Source organism: Capra hircus, chromosome 29, assembly GCF_001704415.2.
Source record: "Capra hircus breed San Clemente chromosome 29, ASM170441v1, whole genome shotgun sequence".
In the NCBI taxonomy this organism is placed as follows: Eukaryota; Metazoa; Chordata; class Mammalia; order Artiodactyla; family Bovidae; genus Capra; species Capra hircus.
In genome coordinates this window covers 45,977,090-46,000,389 of record NC_030836.1, presented here as the reverse complement: position 1 = coordinate 46,000,389, position 23,300 = coordinate 45,977,090, and the positions used below count along the sequence as shown (strand labels likewise).

Genomic DNA, 23,300 nt, shown 5'->3' with positions numbered 1-23,300 from the left:
TCCATGGCTGCAGTCACCGTCCTCAGTGATTTTGGAGCCCCAGAAAATAAAATCTGCCACGGTTTCCACCTTTTCCTCTTCTGTGTTCCGTGAAGTGATGGGACTGGATGCCATTCAGTTCTTTGAATGTTGAGTTTCAAGTCAGCTTTTTCACTCTCCTCTTTCACCCTCAGGAAGAGGCTCTTTAGTTCTTCTTTGCTTTCTGCCATTTAAGTGGTATCATCTGCATATCTGAGGTTGCTAATTTTTCTCCCGGCAGTCTTCATTCCAGGCCGCATTCTGCATGATGTACTCTGCATATAACTTAAATAAACAGGGTGACAGTATACAGCCTAGATATAATCCTTTCCCAGTTTTGAACCAGTCAGTTGTATGTCTGGTTCTAACTGTTGCTTTTTGACCTACATTCAGATTTCTCAGGAGGCAGGTACAGTGGTCTGGTACTTCCATCTCATTAATAATTTTCCAGTTTGTTGTGATCCACACAGTCAAAGGTTTTAGTGTAGTCAGTGAAGCAGAAATAGATGCTTTTCTGGAGGGCCCTTGCTTTCTTGATGACCCAGCAAATGGCAGTTTGACCTCTGGTTCCGCTGTTTCTTTAAAACCCAGCTTGTAGGTCTGGCAGCTCTCAGTTCAGTACTGCTCAAGTCTAGCTTGAAGGATCTTTAGCATAACCTTGCTAGCATGTGACAGGATTTTGAGTATAACCTTGCTAGCCCCGAGGGCAGACATAATCCATCAGAGACCCAGAAATCTACAGAAAAAATTTATTTCATTACAGAAAATTCTGCTGCTTGAAGGGAGCCAGGGGGTGGGGCAAGATCTGGGGCCCAGAAGTGAGAGGGCGGCCCCCTGCACCGTGGCTGCGCGGGAGCCTCTGCCGCTGCCCGCCCTCCCCTTCTAGGGCTGGCAGGGGCCCCTGAGAGTTGAAGTCACAGTGCCAAGCCTGAGCCCTAACGCATGGAGCAGGCCTCGCAGACCACGGACAAGGGTGCAGTCCACAGACACCCCAAACACACACGGGCCCCCAGGGCCCCCACAAGCACTCGGGTCTTCTTAAAGCTCCCCACACACAGCCAGCCAGGCTGGGGTGGGAGGCGGTGTGGCAGCTCCTGAGTCGTGGGACTCCAGGCACCACCTGCGCCGGGTCCCCTACACGTCCGTGCTCTTGGGGCTGCAGCTGGAGGCAGGAAAGGGGTTGAGTGGGCCCACCCCAGCCCCTCCCCACTCCCAGCCAGCCCCGCCTCTCCACCTTTTTTGCCCCAGTCTCTGGTACTTCTTCTTCAGGACTTCATTCTTCACAGACTGTGGGACATCGGGTACGAACCAGGCCGCAATGAGCTTGATGCATAAGGCCACGTGCTGGGGACGGCAGACAGGGGACGTCAGAAGGGCTGCACAGGGACATCAAGGGTCAGAGAGCTGCCCCACTCCAGGGTCCCTGCCGTGCGGGCTCACCTCGAAGAGGATGAGGAAGGCCAGGCGGATCGCCAGGAGGAACCAGTGCTGCTCCGAGAAGTTGGAGTCCTGGGCAGAGAAATAGTCCCGGTACCTGGGGTGGGGAGCAGATGAGGTCAGGGGTCAGAAGTTCAAAGGGTGCTCACAGGGGGTGGGGGTCCAAACCTGCACTCGGTCACATTCTCCCAGCCCTCGATTTTGGCAGGATCCTGGAAGTCTTTGGTGTAGAACACAGACAGACTGTGGTTGACATAGCCGGTGAAGCAGCTGTGGGCAGAGGACAGGAGCTTGGTGTGGCCCCTCAGGCTTCCAGGGTGCTGGCTCGAATCCAGCCCGACGCGGTGGGGGCCGTCAGGGTGGGCCACGGTGCAGACCCTCTCCTCCTCCTCTGTACATGGGAGATGGGCCCTCGGGGAGGCTGAAGGGACTCGTAGGGGCTGGGGGAGCCTTCCTAGGAGAGACCCCTGGAGACCTAGCCCCCCGAAGGGCTGGAGGAGCTGGATGAGGACAGCGTGCAGACCCCACAAAGCGCCTGACTTCGGAAGGGGAGTCACTCCCACGGCGCTTGCTCAGAAGGCGGCTAGCTCTGGGACACTAATGCCCTCCTGGGGTCCAGTCCGCACTCCCAGGCTCCACCCCGGGTCTGCAGGTCGGCACAGGGCGGGAGCAGACCACCCCAGGAGAAGCTGGGAGCATCGAGCCCTGCCCTGGGCTCCCCTGGGGTGGGGCCAGTTTCGCAGGGGCCTCTGGACAGTTGGAGACTCCCCCAGGGGCGGTGTGGCAGCGTCCTCTTACTCGACTTCAGACTGGGCGCCTCTCCGGCAGGGGCCGTAGCGGTGCTTGTACACCGTGCGGGGGATGAACTCAGACGTGAAGGCGATGACCATCCCGTTGGCGATGACCGCCAGCACGCCAATGATCTCCAGCACGTGCAGCCAGGCCCCTGGGCCACGGGAGGGAGGGAGGCCTGGTCTGCCTACGAGCCTCCTCCCCCGGCCCCATTGATTCCCCAATGCTGGGGGGGGGGGCGTGGGGGGGGGTTGGTGGGGGCATGCCAGCCCCTCCTCTTCCTGGGGCCTGGGCTCAACCCCCAACCCATGCAGACCCTGGGAAGGGCTGGGGGCCGCCGCGGGGTGAGGGCCCCTCCTGCCCCCAAGGCTTAGAGCTGGGGTTTCAGGGAGACTGGCGCGCTGGCCGCCCCGCCCCTGGCCGGCCCCTGACCGATGTCCTTGGCCTTGCGTGGCACCAGGCGCCGCTGCAGCCGCACCATCTTGATGGCGTCCAGGCGGATCTCCACGAGGTTGCTGAAGAGCGCGAGCAGCGGCGCGAGCGGGAAGGCAGCCACGAAGACGGTGGTGAATCCGTACTGAATCACTGCGGGCGCGGGCGGTCAGCCTGCGCCTCCTCGCCGGCCCCTCGGCCTGCCCCTCGGCCCGCAGCCCCACCCCGCGTACTCATCTCCATGAACTCGTCGAACAGGCTGAAGGTGTAGGTTGGGTTCAGGCGATAGTTGCGCTGCCAGCGGTCCAGCTCGGGGTCCTGAGACGGGGCCCGCAAGGAGCGACACTTGTGCGCCAGCCACCTACGGGTCAGGAGAACCGGGGGGAGAACGGGGAGGAGCAGGGGGCGGGGCGAGGGGCGGGGGCGGGGCGCGCTGCGGGGCGGGACTCCCTGCGGTGGGCGGCGCCCGGGCGGGGCTGGGGGGTGTCCTCACGGCTTCAGATACTCCACGCAGTTGCTGAGCGTTTGCTTCAGACCCATGATGACGGCCATCTGCACGAACAGGTCCATCATGCAGCCGCTGAGGTGGCACTGCAGAGGCAAGGGCGGGAGGTGCGCGCGGGCACGGGGCACGGGCAGAGGCCAGGAGGGAGGGCAGTTAGGGAAGAGGGCAGTAGGGCACCGGGACGGGCTGACCTCCTCCAGCTTCCACAGCCCCGCCAGGCGCACTGACTTCCCGGGATGACCGTTGATCCTGTGGAGGACAGCCAGGCTGAGGGAGGCGGCAGGACAAGAGTGGGATCGGGGCACAGTGGGCCCTGGAGGGGAGGGAAGCAGACCCGCCCCACAGGTGAGCAGCGGCCAGATGTGAGCCTTGCGCCCAGACACACCTGTGGGCACGTGCTGGCACACACAAACCGCTAGACCATTCAGGTGTGACCTAAATCAGACCCCTTACGATTATACAGTGGAAGTGACAAACAGATTCAAGGGATTAGATCTGATAGACACAGTACCTGAAGAACTGTGGACAGAGGTTCATGACATTGTACAGGAGGCAGTGATCAAGACCATCCCCAAGAAAAAGAAATGCAAAAAGGCAAAATGGTTCTGCTGCTGCTGCTAAGTTGCTTCAGTCTTGTCCGACCCTGTGCGACCCCATAGACGGCAGCCCACTAGGCTCCTCTGTCCCTGGGATTCTCCAGGCAAGAACACTGCAGTGGGTTGCCATGGTTGTCTGAAGAGGCCTTAAAAATGGCTGAGAAAAGAGAAGCAAAAGGCAAAGGGGAAAAGGAAAGACATACCCATCTGAATGCAGAGTTCCAAAGAATAGCAAGGAGAGATAAGAAAGCCTCTCCCAGTGATCAGTGCAAAGAAATAGAGGAAAACAATAGAATGGGAAAGACTAGATCTCTTCAAGAAAATCAGAGATACCAAGGGAACATTTCATGCAAAGATGGGCAAAATAAAGGACAGAAATGGTATGGACCTAACAGAAGCAGAAGAGACTAAGAAGAGGTGGTAAGAATACACAGAAGAACTGTACAATAAAGAACTTCACGACCCAGATAACCATGATGGTGTGATCACTCACCTAAAGCCAGACATCCTGGAATGTGAAGTCAAGAGGGCCTTAGGAAGCATCACTACAAACAAAGCTACTGGAGGTGATGGAATTCCAGTTGAGCTGTTTCAAATCCTGAAAGATGATGCTGTGAAAGTGCTGCACTCAATATGCCAACACACTGGAAAAACTCAGCAGTGGCCACAGGACTGGAAAAGGTCCGTTTTCATTCCAGTCAAGGAAAGGGAATGCCAAAGAATGCTCAAACTACCACACAACTGCACTCATCTCACACGCTAGTTAAGTAATGTTCAAAATTCTCCAAGCCAGGCTTCAGCAATACGTGAACCGTGAACTTCCAGATGTTCAAGCTGGTTTTAGAAAAGGCAGAGGAACCAGAGTTCAAATTGCCAACATCCGCTGGATCATGGAAAAAGCAAGAGAGTTCCAGAAAAACATCTACTTCTGCTTTATTGACTATACCAAAGCCTTTGACTGTGTGGATCACAACAAACTGTGGAAAATTCCAGAGATGGGAATACCAGACCACCTGACCTGTCTCGTGAGAAATCTGTAAGCCGGTTAAGAAGCAACAGTTAGAACTGGCCATGGAACAACAGACTGGTTCCAAACTGGGAAAGAAAAATGTCAAAGCTATATATTGTCACCCTGCTTATTTAACTTATATGCAGAGTACATCACACAACATGCTGGGCTGGATGAAGCACAAGCTGGAGTCAAGATTGCCAGGAGAAATATCAATAACCTCAGATATGCAGATGGCACAGAAAGCGAAGAAGAACTAAAGAGCCTCTTGATGAAAGTGAAAGGGGAGAGTGAAAAAGTTGGCTTAAAGCTCAGCATTCAGAAAACTAAGATCATGGCATCTGGTCCCATCACTTCATGGCAAATAGATGGGGAAACAATGGGAACAGTGACAGACTTTATTTTCTTGGGCTCCAAAATTACTGCAGATGGTGACTACAGCCATGAAATTAAAAGATGCTTGCTCCTTGGAAAAAAAGCTATGACCAACCTAGACAGCATATTCAAAAGCAGAGACATCACTTTGCTGACAAAGGTCCGTCTAGTCAAAGCTATGGTTTTTCCAACTGTCATGTATGGATGTGAGAGTTGGACTATAAAGAAAGCTGAACACCGAAGAATTGATGCTTTTGAACTGTGTTATTGGAGAAGACTCTTGAGAGTCCCTCGGACTACAAGGAGATCCAACCAGTCAATGCGAAAGGAAATCAGTTCTGAATATTCATTGGAAGGACTGGTGCTGAAGCTAAGACTCCAATAGTTTGGCCACCTGATGAGAAGAGCTGACTCATTAGAAAAGAAAATCATGCTGGCAAAGACTGAAGGCAGGAGGAGACGGGGACGACAGAGGACAAGATGCTTGGATGGCATCGCCGACTTGATGGGCGTGAGTTTGAGCAAGCTCTGGAGGCTGGTGGTGGACGGGGAAGCCTGGCGTGCTGCAGTCCATGGGGTCACTGAGAGTCGGACACGACTGAGCGACTGAGCTGAGAGCGGAGTTCACATGCCAGCTAAAGAGCATCCAAACAAGACTCGAATAGAGAAGCCTTGTTCTTTGGTAGAAAAAATTAGGATCGTATGCTTGAGACAGACAGAACGACAGGCCCCCAAGGACGTCCACATCGTGACTCCTGGCATTCGTTATGGGACACGGCAGCATTAAGCGTGCCAGTCAGCAGACCTTAAAATGGACAGAGAGTCCTGGGTGATGTACGTGTGCCCACTTTAATCACCAGAGCCCTTAACTGAGGGAGGAGGAGAGTCGGGGACGACGAAACGAAAGGGACTCAGCCTGACGCCCCTGGCTGTGCAGACAGGAGGAAGGGGCCAGGAGCCACGGACTCCAGGCAGCCTCCAGAAGCCGCAGGGAGCAACAGCGCGGATTCTCCCCGGGGGTCTCCAGAAAGAATGCAGCCCTGCTCACACCTTGACTTCAGTCCAGCAAGACCCCTTCTGGACTCGGCCTCTAGAACTGTCCATAACGTGTACTGTTTAAAGGCACTAAGTTGTGGTAAAAGAAAATTAATACAGTATGTAGGTCAGTTCTCCCTAGAAGAATGTATAGCTTCCCTGCAATCCTAAGGCAAACCCCACAGAATTTTGATGGAGTTTGACAAAAATGAAAGTTCGTCTAGAAGAATAAACATGTAAATAACTACAAAAAAGGAAAAGTGAAAAAGAAGAGAAAAATAAAATTAATGCTAGTAAAGCGTAACAGAGTAAAATTTACACAGTAAGATACTAGAGTATAATGACCGGAATTCACAGAGAGAGCGAAACATCCAGGCAAATGATGGGACTTGGTGTGTGCAGAAGGTGGTGTTGGTGACGGGATAGTCAGCAGATGGTTTGGGGACAGCTAGCTGTCACTTGGAAACAAAACAAGCTTCCCTCCTGTGCCCCTTGCTGCAGAACCAGTTCCTGCAGATCAAAGATCTGAGTGTTTAAACTATTGACACCGTAAGCACAAAGGAAACCACAGCTGAACACACTGTTAATTCTGAGGAGGGGGAGGCCTTTTTGAGCGTGGCATGAGAAACAGGAACTGTGAAGAAACGTACTGATAAACCTCGTAACAAAAAGAAGCTGCCTTCAGAGGAACACGAGAGACTGCCTAGGCTTTCGCCTCCTCGCCTGGAAGCGCAGCCTGCAGGGACGGCGCACGGGAGGAGCCAGGGTCGGCCTCGTCTGCTCCTCCGCCTGCTGACTGTGTGACCCTGAGGAGCTTCACCCCATCTGTGAAATGGGGTTTGCAGTCCCTGCCCCGCAGGGCATGTTGACGAACATGACCTAGGACAGAATGTGTGAGTGTCCGTGGCGTGAGTCATTATCATAGAGACATATTCCACCCGCCAGGGGGAATCAACTGAGTCCTTCGTTATCCAGAGTCAGTGGAGGGCTGCAAATCTTCAGTCGTGAGGAAAAGCAGCTGGACAACAGAAAGAGACTGCGGCGAAGGGCCAGGAAGATGGACCCTTTAGGAAATGAGACGAGGAGAGGAAATGGGATTCCTCTGGTGGCCCAGCGGCTAGGACTCCGAGCCCCCCGTCCCGGGGACCCCGGCTCAATCCCTGGTCAGGGTACTAGATCCCACAGGCCGCAACGAAGACATGGTGCAGCCAAACAAATATTTAAAAGAAGAAAACTTAAAGGGAAAAAAGAACATTGATGTCTTCAAGAGCGTACTGTATCTGTGGAAACAAGAAAAGGGCACCATAAGGATAACAAAGACCAAAAATCTCTCAGAAATTAAGACTTTGTCTTAAAATTCTTAAAAGAAAACAACAGAAGGCAAAAAAGACAAAGTGAGAGAACTTCCTCCAGACGTGGAGTGCAGAGGCAGAGAGACGGGCCACACGAGAGAGAAAGGCAGAGGCGCGGAGGACAGCCCGGGAGGACCAGCACTCACAGGAAGGGGAAGCGAGGGGAAAGCTTACAGGCCTGAGGTTAAAAAGAAGAAAAGTTCGCGAGCTTAAGCAGGACTTGGCTCTTTCACTGGAAGGTGCCGACAACTGCCCAGCACAGTGTGGGAAGGAAAGACTCACCCCGAGTGTCCCCCTGCTTAAAGAGAGGACCCTAACTTCAAACAGAAGATCCCTCTGCCAGAGGGAAAAAAATCTAGGTCAACTAGGAAAAAACAAGACTCAGACTTTCTGCACCCTTCTCATCACCCATTTTGCACGTTCAACGAGAAAGGAGCCATGTCTTTGAAGTTCTACGAGGGAAAACTGTTTGGAAGCTAGACTTCTCTACCCAGCCGTATCAGTCACGTGCCAGGGCAGAACATGACGCCTTGAGACACAGAAGAATTCAGAAAGCTTACCTCTCCGATGTACCTTCTCAGAATAAATGAAAGCGAAAACCAAGAAAGAAGGGGGCTTGGGAATCAGAAAGTGATGGTCCTCACCCAGGAAAGCAGCAATGGAAGCTCCAAGAAGACAGATGTACAGGAGGCGCGGAGAGCAAGCAGCCCAGGGTGGGAGAGGGCAGGGCTCCCAAGGAGGCCCATGGACAAAGGGACCCCGCGCAACAGACAGTTTGCACAGACATGCAAGGGGGGAAAGGCAGCTGGAAACAACAGGAACAATGAGGAGCTGCTCGACAAAGAAACGGTCAAAAAAGAAGCAAAGTAAAATATGACGTGATTTTAAGAACGCCAAAAGAGAACCCATTTGATCTTGAGATTACGGAAATGCTCAGATGATGTGAACAGTTTATAGAAACGGAAATTTAATGACCAATAAGTATCTGGGAAGAAGCTGGATTCTCACTAATAGGTTTTAATAAGGCGCGTTGAAAGATGAGGAGCGTTTGTTGGTCAGATCAGCAGGGGTGCGTCTCTGTGAGTCACCACAGTGCTTCTGGAGGTTGCTTTAGCAATGCTCACCTCCGCGTAAATGTACACTCCCAACTTTCGATTGAAACGGCTGGCTGCCGACACCCATGGCCGGGCATCACCTCAGAGCTGGGAGGGAACTGGAGAGGCCTGCAGCCCACTCGACACATCCTGCTGGATCAAACCTGCAGGGCTGACGTCTGAACAGCCGGCAGCCCCTCCGAACAGCCGGCAGCCCTGCCTCGCCCGGAGCACCCAGGACTTGGGCCCCGCTGGTCAGCCAGGGGCACCCGCTGGATGGGATGCACACCTGGCTGAACCCCTGGGCCTCCTATCTGACCTCTAATCCCCCTACACAAGCGAAAAGATAGAGACACTTCCAGGGGGTTGAACAACCAAAGACTCAGATCTCAGGGTTGAGCCAATGGACACCGAGACCCCGCGCTATCCCTCCCCCAGCTGGGCTCCCAGCATACCAAAGGCATCCTCCTTCCTCCAGGCAGGACACCAGGGATTCCCCTTCGGGAACTGACAGAGCAAGAGGCCCCAACAGGAGACACGTGGTCCAGAGCACCCTGGCACATGCCTTTCTCAGTTAAAGACACGCGTCCAAGAATAAGACGTCGAAGGAAGGTCTCCAACACCAGAATCAGAGACCAGTCAACAAAAGAGCATAAAACAGTTGCAAGGAACAGAAGCAGCGCCAGAGTGGCAGGAAGAGAGGCCACGTTCTCAGACGAGAAGACCCTGGTGTCCAGGCAACACCAACAGGGGGCTGTGAAGACCCTGAAAGGGCGACAGGAGTCCTCTGAAACTAAGAACCCAAGCAGAAGGGAGGCACTCCAAGGAAAGTTCTGAGAAACTGGGACAAGGATGGAAGGAAAAAGCGAAGAAAACTGGATGATAAATTCAGAAGATCCGATTTCCAAACAAAAAGAATTTCCCAGACGGGAAGAGGGGGAACCAAAGGAGGGGGCTATCAGACACATCAGAAAATCACTGAGACGGAAGGACCTGAGGCTCCAGGCCCAGTGAGCACCCGGTAATTTCTTTCCACTTGATCAGCCTGGATTCTGCATTCCTGGCCAGCGCAGGAGTGAGGCCTATGGAGGGAGACAGGGCAGGAGCGGGCTCTGAGGGACCAGGGTTCTGGGTCAAGTGCTCTTTAGAGGCCAGGAGGAGGGCAGCAGTCAGCGGCCAGAGGCGGCCCCGGTGTGGGGCGGGAGAGGCACGGGCTGGGGACGCCAGAAACTGGGCACGACAGGGAGAAGGGCGTTTGAAAGGGACACGCAGGCGCGTCTGCGTGGTGGTGGAGACCGTCCAATAGAGACAGAAACGCTGGTGTGTGGAGGACAGAGGCGTGAATTACTGAAGCAACGTGCAATGAGAAACAGCCACCGACTCACACTGCTAAGAGGTTTCCGGAGACGGAGGATAGTGAGAAGACGCAGAGTCAGAATCGCGCTGCCGTCAGGCCTGTGGAGCAGAACCCTGGAAGCCAACGAAGCTATCCCTCAAGCCTGCGGAAGACCACACCCAGCGCAGCACCCTGCCCCCAGCAGCCGCGCAGCAAGGCCCTCAGTAGAGGGACCTGCGCAGGTGATCTCCCGCGCACCCTTTCTCAGGAAGCCCCTGGAAAACTTGAGGTCCTCCCTGGCAGAGGGGGATGGGCTCGCCAGGATGGGAAGGCCAAGCAGAGCCGGGAGACGGGGACAGACGCCAGGAAAGCCTCTCCAAGGACCTCACGATGTCTTTCAGTGAACTGGGAGGGGTTTTCTGTTTTCAAAGTTCTGCTAGAGAGTTTGGGGTTAATGAGTCTAAGCAAACCCCAGGAGGCGGTGAAGGACCGGGAGGCTGGTGCATTGCAGTCCATGGGGGTCACAAAGAATCGCACGCGACTCAGCGCCTGAACAACAGCAGTGTAACTTACAAAAGTTGAGCAAACGCGGAGAACTCGTGGAGCGGTTACTTTCTTCCGAAAAGACAAGAAAATGTCGATTGGATCAAAAGGTTAACTCCACGAATTGGGAAGGTGAGGGGAAGTGTGTGCCTGTGCCTGGTATATGAGACGCCCACTGCCACTTTACTTACAAAGCTCAAAACTGGAATTAACCCGAATGGCCACCAACTGTGGCTAAATAAATTCAAGAACATCTCTCAAAGGAATGCTCACGTATGACTTTAAAAACAAAGCCTCCCCACCCTTGCGGACAGGGAAGGTGCCTACTGTGTGCTTTCAGGGGGCGGCAGAGGGGATAATTCACACGACAGACCACGTATGTCAGCGCTGTGTCTGGGACTTCCCTGCTGGCCCCGTGGCTGAGAATCTGCCTGCCAATGCAGGGGGCACCATTTCAGCCCCTGGTCCAGGCAGATTCCACACGCCACCACAGGGCAACGAGGCTGGCACCGCGACTGCTGAGGCGCATGGGCCCGGAGCCACGCTTTGCGGCAGGAGCCACAGCAAGGGGAAGCCCTCACGCGGCCACTAGAGAGCGGCCTCAGACCATCACACGTACACAGCAGCGAGGCCACGGCCCAGCCAAGGCACACACACACGCTCCAAAACAGGCGCATCTGTGCGAGCTTAGATGTGTAAAGACATCTGGGCAGACGCAACAAACAGTGCCATCTCTGGGGACGTGAACTGGACAGTCGGGGGTTGACTGCGCTCTTCTTTCACACATTTCGGTATTAGGCTTCCACGTGTTCTGAGCTTGATTCATTTTGAAAATTAAAAAGAGTGTGTGTCTCCATTTCCAGGGTTAGAGAGCACGTGAGAGCCGGCGGCCCATACCTGCCCAGGATGAAGGCGACATAGATCAGGGAGGAGAAGTGAGCAAAGAACTGCAGAGTGAAGAACTTGACAGTGAACTTGCTCTCTCGCTCTGAAAAGGTCCTGGGCTTCTCTGGAATGAGACGTGGGCCATCGTTCCCCCAGCTCTTCCCCCAGTGACAGCCCACGCCCAGCCGGTCCATATCCTGAAAACTTGGGTCACCTGGGACTCTCACCTGTCTCCCAGGCGGGATGCCCTGGCCTCTCATGGGCCCCATTTTCCCACCCCAGGGTTCCAAGACCCCCACCCTGAATCCTCTCCCCGCAAAGCCCTTCTCTCACCAAAGTCACAAAGCTTCAGGGCCACATATTTGTTGATCTGCAGGAGGGGAGACAGGGCTCACCTTGGACCTGGGCGGAGCCGCACCCTGCCCCGCACCCTCCCCTGGCCCGACCCCTACCTTGGTCATGAGGATGATGGTCACGTAGTGAACCAGGGCCCCGCTCACCACCACAGCCGTGGTCACCTGCTCCCCCAGGAAGGGCAAGGCCGAGCTGAAGAGGGCGGCAGCCAGCACTCGGTAGACCACCAGGACGTGGGCCATGCCGATCATGAGGCAGATCTAGGTGGCGGCAGGGTGGGCGGGCTCAGGGAGCTGCCGCAGCTGCTCTCCAGCCTCCGGGTGGCGGCAGGGTGGGCGGGGTCAGGGAGCCCAGGACTACCATCAAGAGGGACAGGAGAAGGATGACGGCGCTCCGCAGGTAGGAGTGCTGGTGCAGCCGCGGCTGGTAGTCCGGGCAGGCGATGAGCCCCAGAGCCATTTCCTCCTGTGGCAGGCACCCAGCTGGCCTCAGACGCCGGAACTGCCTCAGACACAGAACCCCCTGGGGCCCAGGATTCCCCCCTCCGACAGAGGACCCCCTCAGACACAAGAACCCGTTGGTCACTGAACCCACTCAGACACAGAACTCCTGGGACGTGGAACCCCTCGGACACGGAACCCCCTCGGACACGGGAACCTTCGACGGGAAGCCCCTGGACACGGAACCCCTTGGACTCAGCAGCTCTCAGGGCCCAAGCCAGCCGCCGGTCGGCCTCACCTGGTCCTCGTCCCACCCGTACAGCTCCCACTGAAGGACCACTCGGGCTCGCTCCCGCTTCCATAGCTCCAGGAACACGGTGGCTGCGGCAGAACGCGGAGGCCTCAGGGGCGGGTCTACGTGTGTTGCTCAGGTGACCCCAGGTCCGCGCGACTCACCCCACAGCGCCATGAAGATGGCGAACAGCACGGTGCCCTCGTTGTCGAAGAGGTGGGTGAGCTGGAGGGAGGGGCACGTGGGACTGGGGCGGCCTTCCCCGCCCCCCCGGCCCAGGCCTCCCCTTCCCCGGGAGGACCTGCTGGGCCCGCCTCCCCGGGACCGGCGACCGCAGGGCCCCCACCCCGCGCAAACCTTGGCATAGGCGCAGGTGTCTGAGAGCCGCTGGAACCTGCGGTTGTGGTCGCCTCGAGGGCACATGTAGATGTCGTGGGCCTTGCAGATCTCCTTGCTGAGGGCGCAGGGACCGAGCTGGCCGCCGAGCTTTCCTGTGGACCCTCGAGGGGCCCCTCCCTGGACCGCCCCTTCCCTGACTCCGCCCACCCTCAGCTTCAGGCCCGCCCCTTCCCTGGCCCCGCCCCACCCTCCACTTCGGCCCCGCCCCTTCCCTGGCCCCGCCCACCTTATCTGGCTGGCTTCGAATTGGGAAAACCCGCTCAGGAAGACGATGAGGCCCACCACTGCGGCGGGCACCAGCATGTAAGTGTACCAGCCGAGCCAGGCGAAGTACAGGGCCACTTTCTCTCCAAAGTAGTCCCTACGGGCACAGCGTCCCGTCAGGGCCACTCCCACCAGGGGTGACGGCCAACGCCTGGGTGAAGCTCGCCATGCTGGGGGCAAGGAGGGTACCGAGGGCATCTAAATGTGTGTCTAAATGGTTCGCCAGACAGCTGTTTGCTGAAGGCATCGGTGTATCTACAGAGGGGCAGCCTGCCTGCGGGGGGCGCAGGTGTGTCCCCGAGGGCAGTAGTACCTGATGTCACTAATTGGCTGCCTTTGGAACATGCTTCTCCACCGGGCCCATGTCTTCTTTAGGTGCACCTCCCCCTGGGCACAGGTGAGACACAGTGAGAGCTTCCTGCCTCAAGTCCTGCCCTCAGGGCCCCTCCCAGCCGGCCCACTCCTCACCTCGTGCAGGGGGAACCCAGCCTCAAAGACCCTATCCTTCACCAAATCCTGGAGCGTGTCTGGTGGTCAGAGGGGTTCTCAGGTCAGAAGGGGCGGGGATGAGGGAGGACTCTGTCCCGTTCTCCCCATGCGACGCCCCTCCTGGAGCGCTGCGGCACAGGCCACCTGCCCATCCAGTCCTTACCACCCACTGCCGTCTTGCTGTTCAGGACAAAGTTGACAATTCGGATTCTAGAACACAAGAGCTGGTTCAGGAGGGTCCTCTGTCTGGCCAGGTTCCAGGCTGCTCTTCATCCTGGCAGAACCCCCAGACGACCAGCTGGGACTGCCTGGCCAGAGCCCAGAATCCAGGACTCATCTGGAAGCGCACTTCCTCGGATGCTCCCAGGCTCCAGCTGCGCCGTGGTTGCGGGGTGGGCCTCCCTCAGGGTGGTCTCTCCCGTCCCAAGGCCCCAGTGCTCAGCCCTACAACTGGCAGTCCAGCTTCCTCCAGGATTCTGCACCTCCAATCACACCTCCCACCTGGAGCCCCAGTGTGTTCACAGCACACCCTTCATGTGCACAGATAAATCCTCCTTACACCCCTGTGAGCCATTTTGCCTATGGGAGGCGGAAACTCAGGGAGGGTGAGTAACTTGGCCAAGGCCACACAGCCAGGAGGCGGCACACCCAGGCACCTGACTAGATCCTGCTCCTCTGGAACCCTTGCTATGAGACACAGCCGCCCAGGTGTCCCAGGGCCCTCCCCACAGCCTGCTCCTTCCAGGCTCCAACAAGCTGCCACTACTCATGTGTCCTCCCAAGCCAGCCAGTTCTCCTGAGCTCACAGGAAGCCCCCCTCCATTGCCTCATATCCAAACTCCCAGAGTGTTCCTTGTTGACCTCCCTGACTGGCCCCCGGGGAGTTCAGAGGGCTGGCCTAGGACCAGGAAGGTGCTGGAGGCGGGGTGTGGGGGAGGGCAGGTGGACTGGCTTGGTGGCTAAATGATCAGAGTGGGGAGGAGCAGGTTCCTAGAGAGAGACAGGAGGTGTGCAGTGCCTGGGAGGCAGGGACAGATGTCCAGAGAAGGGCCTTCAGTCTGGAGAAAAGAGGTGGAGACTGAACCCAGGGCGACGACCTCAGAACCCAGGAGGGACAGCCAGGAGAGCCCTCCCAGCCCCTCCGAATGCCAGCTGCCCTTTAAGGCTGGCTTCTGGTCTGCATCTGGGGACACAGTCACAGATGTAACCTTCAAGCACATTTTCCCAGTATTACAGGCATGGTAAGGAAGGCACAGACGGTTGCCCCCTGTGGCCTCTGCCCCGGGACCATACCTGGGAGCCTTGCTGCCTGTCTGGACCACCATGGAGGTGAGCAGGGGTCCACCTGGCCCCGCTCTGGGCCAGTCTCTCACCTGTTGGTGGCTTGGATGGAAGGTGGCCTGGACAGCTCCCCTCTGGGGACAGTGTCCTCGGGCTCCGTGAGTCTCCGGTACCGGTCAAAGAGGCTGTTGTCCGCTCGGATCCCGAGGAACTGCTTCTCCTGGTCCTCCGCTGCCTGAGGGCTGGGGCGGCATGAGGCCCCCGCCCCACCTTGGGACCCGCCCCCTTCATCCAAGGCCAACAGTCTGTCCCCTCCATCTCTGGCATGAGGCCACAGGCAACCTCCCCAGACTCCTTCCTAGGACCCACCCAGCCCCCTGTGACTGCTGCACCCAGGCAGGGCCCTCAGCCCGCCCACCTTGTAGCGAAAGCCCTGGTTCTCAAGCTCTTCCAGGAACCGCCGCTGCCGCTGGACCTGCCCGGGGTTTCTCTGGGTGCGACGATCGACCACAAACACATAGTCCCACAGCTCAGGGGCCTCGGTCTAGAGGAAAGAGGCATGGGGCCCAGGGCTGGCAACCAGAGCAGGCCAGGTGCAGGGCGTGGGGGCGTGGGACCAAGCCCAGGAGGGGCTGATGCAGGCTCACCTCGCAAGCATTGACGTCCATCAGCGGAAGGCTCTCACCCTCAGTCGGCACCAGGACCCGGAGACTCTCTTCTCCCTGGGGGTGAAGCGCAGATGGGACAGAGGCTGGCACTCGCTGCCACAGTAGCGCGCCTCCCAGGCCGGGTGCTCTGGCACCAAAGGGATGGTTTCCAGCCGGGCTACGGGCACACCGAGGCTGCAGCCCAAATGGCTGGCGAAGGTTTGTTTGGAAGCATACAAAGAGCACCCCGAAATCAGAAGAAAAGGCCGGCAGCCCAGTGAAAATGGGCCAAGATGCAAATGGACACTTCACAGAAGAGGAGCGCCCAGGTGAAAACATGGAACTCGAGGGTGAAGCCGTTGGAAAATGCAGGCACCACCGTCCCCCCGCTTGGCAGCAAACGTTTCACAGTCAGTGTTAACCATCCAGGCGTGGGAGCTCCCGGCACTTGCCGGGGCCAGGCTTCAGTCCCGGGTCAGGGAACTGAGACCCTGCAAGCACATTGTGACCAAAAAAAAAAAAACCTGGTGATCTATAAAAATACTGAATGGAACAGAATACTGTAAATCACCTGAAAATCATATAATATTGAAAATAAGCCATGTGTAAAAAAAAAAAAGCCAGGGTGACTCAGCAGCACCCCCATGTGCTGCTGTTGTGCATGCCTTGGCGCCTGAATTGGAGAAACCTCCCAGACCCCCTGGCCTCCTTTGGAGTCAGACAAAGGTGCACACACTAGCATATGCTATGCTGAGGCGCTTCCGTCGCGTCCGACCCTGTGTGACCCCATAGATGGCAGCCCACCAGGCTCCCCCGTCCCTGGGATCCTCCAGGCAAGAACACTGGAGTGGGTTGCCATCTGCTTCTCCAATGCATGAAAGTGAAAAGTGAAAGTGAAGTCGCTCAGTTGTATCCGACTCCCAGCGACCCCATGGACTGCAGCCCACCAGGCCCCTCCGTCCATAGGATTCTCCAGGCAAGAGTACTGGACATTTCATACCAAAACTGGAATAATCCAAGCTCTCGTCAGTTTTCTTCCCAGGTGGCGCTAGTGGTAAAGAATCCACCTGCCGATGCTGTAGACACAGGGGTCGCGGGTTTGATTCCTGGGTTGGGGAGGCCCGCTGGAAAGGGACATGGAAACCCACTCCGGTATTCTCGTCTGGGAAGTCTCATGGACGCCTGGTGGGCTACAGTCCATGGGGCGGCAAAGAGTCAGACGACACCAAGTGACGAACACTTTCACTTTCACTAACGAACGTCCTTCTATGCTCCTCCCTCTGGGAGGTGAAATCCTCCCTGTTGAGGGTGGCCTGGACTCAGTGGCTAACTTTCATAAGAAAGTATGAAACAAGTCACTTTACAGAGGAGAGGCCTGGCAGAGGCTCCCAACCCGGGAGACGATGGCCCAGGCAATGGCGCGCAGCAGCTCATGGTCCCGAAAGCCCAGGGCCCCATCCCAGCAGGAGGCGAGCCCCAGCGAGCAGACCCCGGAGTCAGGCAGCCAAGGACAAGGGGGACGGAGAGACCACCACAGACGGGAGGGGCCGTGGGGACACGGCGATGGTGCCGTGGGGGGCCTGCATGATACACTTGGAAAAGCCGGTGCCGTGAGTCCAGGCCGAGTCAGGCTCCGCACCTGCACCGCGCCCCAGGCAACAGGCCCGGCAGGCCCTGCGCTGTCTCCGTGACACTTTAGGAAAACGCACAGATTTGCAAAAACTGCACAAGCAGCAGTTGGGGGCTTCCCAAGTGGCCCAGTGGCAAAGAGCCTGCCCGCCAACGCGGGAGACGGGGGCTCACCCCTGGGTCGGGAAGGTCCCCGGGAGGAGGAGAGGACAGCCCACTCCAGTACTCTTGCCTGGGAAAGAGGAGCCTGGTGGGCGACAGTCCATGGGGCCGCACAGGGTCCGAGCGACTCAGCACACACAGGGGTGGGGGAGCGGAAACGCTGGGACTGGCACCCAGCTGGGAGGGGCGTCTTAGGCCTCACTGATTCCCGAAGAGCAGACAGCAGGCTAGCAGGGCTTGAGACAAAGTGACCCAGGTCCCCTGCTCTGGAAGAGCCACTGGGCTGAAGGGAGAGCGGGGCACAGGAGATGGGCAGCAGAGCAGGCAGGCAGGAAGGTCATCGGGGAAGCCCCAGGGCCGAGGTAGGGGAAAGGCACCGCCTCCGGAGCCAAGCGCCTAGCAGGTGCTGAGGCTTTGTGTCCTCAGGCAAGAACCCACCTCTCCCAGCCTTGGGGGGCTTGATGCAACACGGGCAGCATCCTGCAGCCCTGGCAAAGGGCTGGCCAGGCCGCGTGCGCAGTGAGAGGGGCCCCAGCCGTGTCCCAGCCAGCAGCTCCCCAGGGAGCACGAGGACCCCCGGAGGGACAGGAAGCGAGGGATGAGGGCCTGGGGGCACTGAGAGCCTTCCTTGAAGGGCCTGGTGGCTCCCCATCCCACCGTGGGCCTGCCACCAGCCCACCACCCACTACTGCCCCTGGGCAGCCCCGCCCGGCTCACAAGCCTGCAACCCCCCACCCCTGTGCATCGCAGCCGCCCAGTACTCGGCGTCCTGGCCAGGTCTTGCCCTGCGGCTCCCCCCCGCCGCTCCCCTTCTCCTCCTCGCGCATTCCTGCCTCCTCCAGAAAGCCTCACTGGACTGCTCCAGCCAGTCTGCCCTTGAGGGCTACCAGAGAAAACAGAGGCCACCCATCACATTTGAATTTCAGATAAACAACAAATACCATTTAGTGTAAGTATGTCCCAATTATTGCATGGGACATAACCTATACTGAAAAAAAAATACTGTTGTGTGTGTGAAATTCAGCTTACTGGGGACCTGTTTTTTATTTTGTTTCGCTAAATCCAGGACTCGGCCCCAAATGCCCACCCCCAGACACACCCGGAACTACTGGGTCCAGAGCCAGGCCTGGGTCTGCCCCCTCTCTCCCCTCTGTCTCAGCCACAGAACGGCCGGTTCCGGGGTACGGGACGCCAGGGTCTTCATGCCCCAGTGCAGCCCGCCCAGCCGTCTGCCCCGCGAGCACTCACCCCCTCCGCAGGCCCTGCCCTCTTCTGCCCCAGCTCCAACCCCGCACCGCCCCAGCCCTGCAGTGGGGTCAGGGCCAGAGGAGAAAGCCGCCTCCTCAGGCCGGGCTGTGAGCGTGTGCTCTGGGCGGAGGCGCCTGTCTCAGCGAAGGGAGTCAGGTCTCACGTAGGTGGGGACGAGGGACGTTGGTGCATTTCCGTCACCAGCAGCCAGCCCTGTGACTTGCCCACTACAGGAGCGAAGCATCATGTGGGACAAACTCATGAGTGAAATGGGTCCTCATGTACTCGACCTCGGACCCAGGAGGAGGCCTACACTTGCTGGGCCGGGACCCCCTGCAGGACGACCCTCTGAGGGTCCCTTGCCGGAGGCCCACAGAGGCTGAAAAAGAGAGGCTACCTCACATGAGCCTGAGGCTGAAGAGTGCGCAGGACCAGCAGCAGGAAGACGGGGTCCCAGCTGGGGAGACGGGGTCCCTGGGGTGGGAGATGGGGTACCTGAGTGAGGAGATGGGGTCCCCAGGGCAGGAAGACAGGGTCCCCGGGTGGGGAGATGGGGTACCTGGGGTGGGGAGATGGGGTACCTGAGTGAGGAGATGGGGTCCCCAGGGCGGGAAGACAGGGTCCCTGGGGCGGGAAGATGGGGTACCTGGGGTGGGGAGATGGGGTACCTGGGGTGGGGAGATGGGGTCCCCAGGGCGGGAGGACAGGGTCCCTGGGTAGGGAGACGGGGTCCCGGGCGGGGAGGGGGACGGCACAGGGATCCAGACAGGAGGAGGGAGCCTGGGGAGGACCATGCCTGAGGGGCTTCCAAAGGCAGCAGCAGGAGGCTAACGCTCAAGTGGCCCCAGAAATGAGGCTGGGGCAGCTGTCTTTCCCCAAAGACATCACATGACTTTGGGGCGTTACCCAGAGCCTCTTGGAAAAGGGGAGTCAGCCTTCCCTGGAGGCTGCTGTGTGACCTGGACCAGAGAGGTCCCACGGGCACTGACCCCCATCACTGGGACACAGCCCCGCCCCGGTCATGACCTGGTCCCCCCAGGGAAAGGGCCGGCAGGCGCAGGAGCAGCAGCAGCCAGGCCTAAGTCCCCTGCCCCGTCCTGTCGAGCCACCCCACGCTCGACGTCTGGACCTCTGGTGCCCACACGCTCTGTGCCCAGCGGCCCCATCCCCAGGCCACCTGCCTGGGCCCCAGGCTCCAGGATCAGGCTGTCCATTGCCCACCTGTCCTCCAGGGAGAGAGGCCTTCACGGATTAGAACCAGGCTCCCCTAAAGTCAGCCCCACCTCCAGCCAACCCGACTGCCTGGTGCACCTGAGGCGAGGTATCCGGGAGTTCCGCTGTCCCCGTTCACCAGGCCCCACCTCCAGGAAGCCACGTGTGCCCATCAGGCTCCCAGAGCCCAGGCAAGGGCAGAGGCTCCCCGGGCCCACTTGGCCTTGGGGGTCCCAGCCCCACCACATGCAGCTCCCCAGCAAGTCTGCGCACATGGACGGGGGAAGTTCCAGTCCTCCATGGGGCTTCCAGCCCCCACTCCCTGCAGGCCACGCACCCAGTGGGCCAGGCCCAGGACTGAGTCCAGGCCAGAGCGCCAGTCAACACACCCACTGCCTGCTTGACTTCTTTAGAGGCTGCAGCTCCCCGGGAGACCAGCCCAGGCCTGGGGATCCACACTCTGCCTGTCCATCCCCAGGCAGCTTGCAGGTCCCCGGCAGGGCACGGGGACTGCTGTGCGGGTGTGCCTGCCCCCTAGCTCCCAACCCTTCTGGCCGGGCAGCCTACCTGGAGCAATGACGTCACCCCAGCCGCCAGCAGCAGGCAGGGGCCTCCCCCGACCATCCATGGCCTGCCTCAGGCTTAGGGTCACGCCACAGCCCAGCCAGCACTCCACGCGCCCCTGGCTAGGCCCCACCAGCAAGCAGCGGTTTCATCAGCCCCACGCTCAGATGTGGAGAGGCCTGCCCACGTATGCGATCCCCCACCTGGCTGTTTCCTCATCTTTCGGGGGCCACACCATGAAGCATACAGGATCTTACCCCCTGACCAGGGATCAAACCGACACACCCTGCGGCAGCAGTGCCACCTCCTGGCGCCTGGGCCGCCAGGGAGGCCCCGGCTCCCTTGTCCCCGAGCCCTGTCATCTGCCTCCCTGCTCCCTTGGCCTTCCTTCCCACCATGCCTCCCTCTGTCCATCCATCTCATTTGTCAGGTCACACGTCTGTCTGGTCATCCACCCCAGATGCGGCCTGCTGTGAGTGCAGCCCTCACAGGCAGTGCCCAGCGTGAGTGGACACGGGCCTGGAGAGGCGGGTACCTGCTTGGCAGGGGAGGGAGCCCAGAGTCTGCCCCCGCCCCCTGGTAGTGTGGACAGGGCCTGAGGGGCAGCACACAGCTGGTGTCCAGGGACCTGCTCCAGAGCCTCGGTGCTCAGCACTTTAGCTTTGCAGAAGTGTAAAGGGCAAGAGGGCGGCCACCAGGAGGTAAGCCCAGCAGTTAGCAGAAGCTAGACCAGAGGGCTTCTGAACTGTGGTGTTGGAGAAGGCTCCTGAGAGTCCCTTGGATTGCAAGGAGATCCAACCAGTCAATCCTACAGGAAATCAGTCCTGAATACTCATTGGAAGGACTGATGCTGAAGCTGAAACTCCAATCCTTTGGCCACCTGATGCGAAGAACTGACTCGTTGGAAAAGACCTTGATGTTGGGAAAGATCGAAGAAGGGGACGACGGAAGTTGAGACGGTTGGATGGCATCACCGACTCAATGGGCATGCGCCTGAGCAAGCTCTGCCAGTGTTGGTGATGGACAGGGAGGCCCGGCGTGCTGCAGGCCATGGGTCGCAGAGTCGGACACGCCTGAGAGACTGAACGGCCCTGAGACCAGAGGGCTGCACAGGCAGCGGTGGGCTTGGACTGCAGCTGGGGCCAGGGGTGGGGGGTGGGAAATGGAAGGGATGTGGCAGGGGAAGGGGGTGCTTAGGTCTGGCTGGGGCCGAGCTCGCTCTCTGCTGTCTGTGTCTGTCTTTGCCCAAAGGCTGATTTTCTCGCCTTAGCTCCCTCCCCACCCTCCAACCCCATCCCCAGGCCACCACCCCCCAGCCCCAGGCCCCCCACCTCCCCCCAGCACAGGGCTGGCCTGGGAACCAGCCTCAGCTGCCAAGGCTCCACAGCCCTGGGGCGGCCGAGGCGGAGTGCCAGGCCGCCTGCCTGGCCCACACCTGGGAGCGCCCGGAGGAGGGCGACGGGGAGGCCGGTTTCGCTCTCCACCTCAGCTCGGGTCTCCTCCCGGCCACCCACGGCTGCCCGGGCCTCGAGACCTCGTCCCTTGCGGAGGAAAGAGAGCAAGTCCTCCCGGACGCTCTCCTGCTCTGCCCCCAGATTCCGAATCCAGCAGCCTTCAGCGACTCCCACCCCGGCCCAGGCAGAACCCCGAGCGAGCGGAGGGCCCTGCCGGCCACCCTGGGTCTCCCCAGCCCCCTGCCCGCCGGACGCAGCCGCGAGGTCTGGGGTCCGGCTCCTGGCTCGGCGCCCGAGGGTGGCCACGCCGCCCGACCCCGTTCTCCCCGGGGCTCCCGGCGCAGGAGCCAAGCCCTTTCTTCCGTCCTGCCCCAGCCCCGGGGAGCGGGGGGACGGGGCGGGGGGCACGACCCCCTGCCGGCCCCCTCCGGCTCTGCGGGAGACCGGGACGGGGGCGCGGGGCGGGAGGCTGGCGCCGGTCCGGCGGGCGTGGCCCCGCGCGGACTCACCCGCATGCCGATGGCCGGTGGTCGCGCTGGGCTCAGGGTCGGAGGGTCCCGAGGTGAGGTAGCCCCAGCGCCGCTGGGAACCCGAGCGTGGCTTGGAGACCGCCCAGCGGTCCTACCTGACTTCCGCGTGGGACTCACCCCTCCCTCCTCCCCGCCCTCCTCGTCCTCGGGTCCGTGTGCCGCCGTGGGGAGCGGCCCGTGCCTGCCGGCCGGAAGGCACACCCCTCTCCCCCGGGGCCTGGGACGCCTTCCGGGGCCTGCGGCACCCACCAGAGGCTCTCAGCTCCCCTGCAGAGGCCCGTTCCCCTGCCGAAAGTGGTAGATCGGCATCCTTTAGGGGGAGGGGAGCGCCTCCCATAACCCTGCTCCCTGCTCCCTTCACTCTTCCTGACGCCTGGTCGCACCGTCCCTGGCCCCTCTGGGACACCAAGCCTCCCACCCTCCACGTCTAGTGTCGCGTCCCTTGGAGGAGAAACTGGGGCCGGGACGACGGAAGAGGAGACAGACCCCAGAAAGAAAACAGCCTGCTCCACCCAGAATCCCTGCTGTGTGCACCCCAGCCCAGGGAAGGGGAGCCCGGGGGTCCTGGGGCCACTTGCTAGCCGGAGGAGGTGGGGGGTCAGGAATGAAGGACTGAGGGGGGCCGTACCCCACCCGTGGTCAGGGCAGCAGCGGGAGGCGGCTCTGGGCCACCTGAGGGAGACTGTCCTGGGGGACGGTGGACTGCCCCCAAAAGGGAGGGAGGGTGTCCAAGCTCTGTCAGCTGCAGGGCAGGGGGTCAGGGGAGAAAGCAGGCGGACATGCCGAGCAGCGCAGGGGCAGCTGGAGGAGGGCAGGTCCCACTTCGGTGTCGCGGGGGTCAGGAGGGTGGAGGACCGCATTGTGCAGCCCAGGCAACCCACCCAGCAGACCCCGCGGCCGGCGGCTCCTCAGGTCCCCGGATACCC

At 59.4% G+C, this 23,300-nt stretch overlaps 1 protein-coding gene across 3 annotated transcripts; it reads right to left on the bottom strand.

Annotated features, from left to right (window-relative positions):
* On the bottom strand, positions 754–22,483 carry ANO9 (anoctamin 9). 3 transcript variants are annotated; one of them, XM_018042962.1, is made up of 24 exons: positions 22,354–22,483; positions 15,576–15,650; positions 15,347–15,472; positions 15,021–15,163; positions 13,811–13,857; positions 13,627–13,685; positions 13,472–13,545; positions 13,121–13,255; positions 12,853–12,949; positions 12,660–12,720; positions 12,502–12,584; positions 12,124–12,228; positions 11,862–12,023; positions 11,743–11,779; positions 11,422–11,533; positions 3,376–3,433; positions 3,173–3,270; positions 2,913–3,040; positions 2,680–2,832; positions 2,254–2,401; positions 1,624–1,725; positions 1,459–1,552; positions 1,254–1,362; positions 754–1,182 (listed from the first exon to the last, which is right to left on the bottom strand). In XM_018042962.1, exons 1-24 carry the CDS (start codon positions 22,357–22,359, stop codon positions 776–778), a joined length of 2,619 nt encoding a protein of 872 aa, XP_017898451.1. In that variant the 5' UTR covers positions 22,360–22,483; the 3' UTR covers positions 754–775. The 3 variants fall into 3 exon arrangements, with proteins under 3 accessions (XP_017898451.1, XP_017898452.1, XP_017898454.1); XM_018042963.1 differs by having other exon boundaries at positions 3,173–3,231; XM_018042965.1 differs by having other exon boundaries at positions 15,021–15,170; positions 22,354–22,482.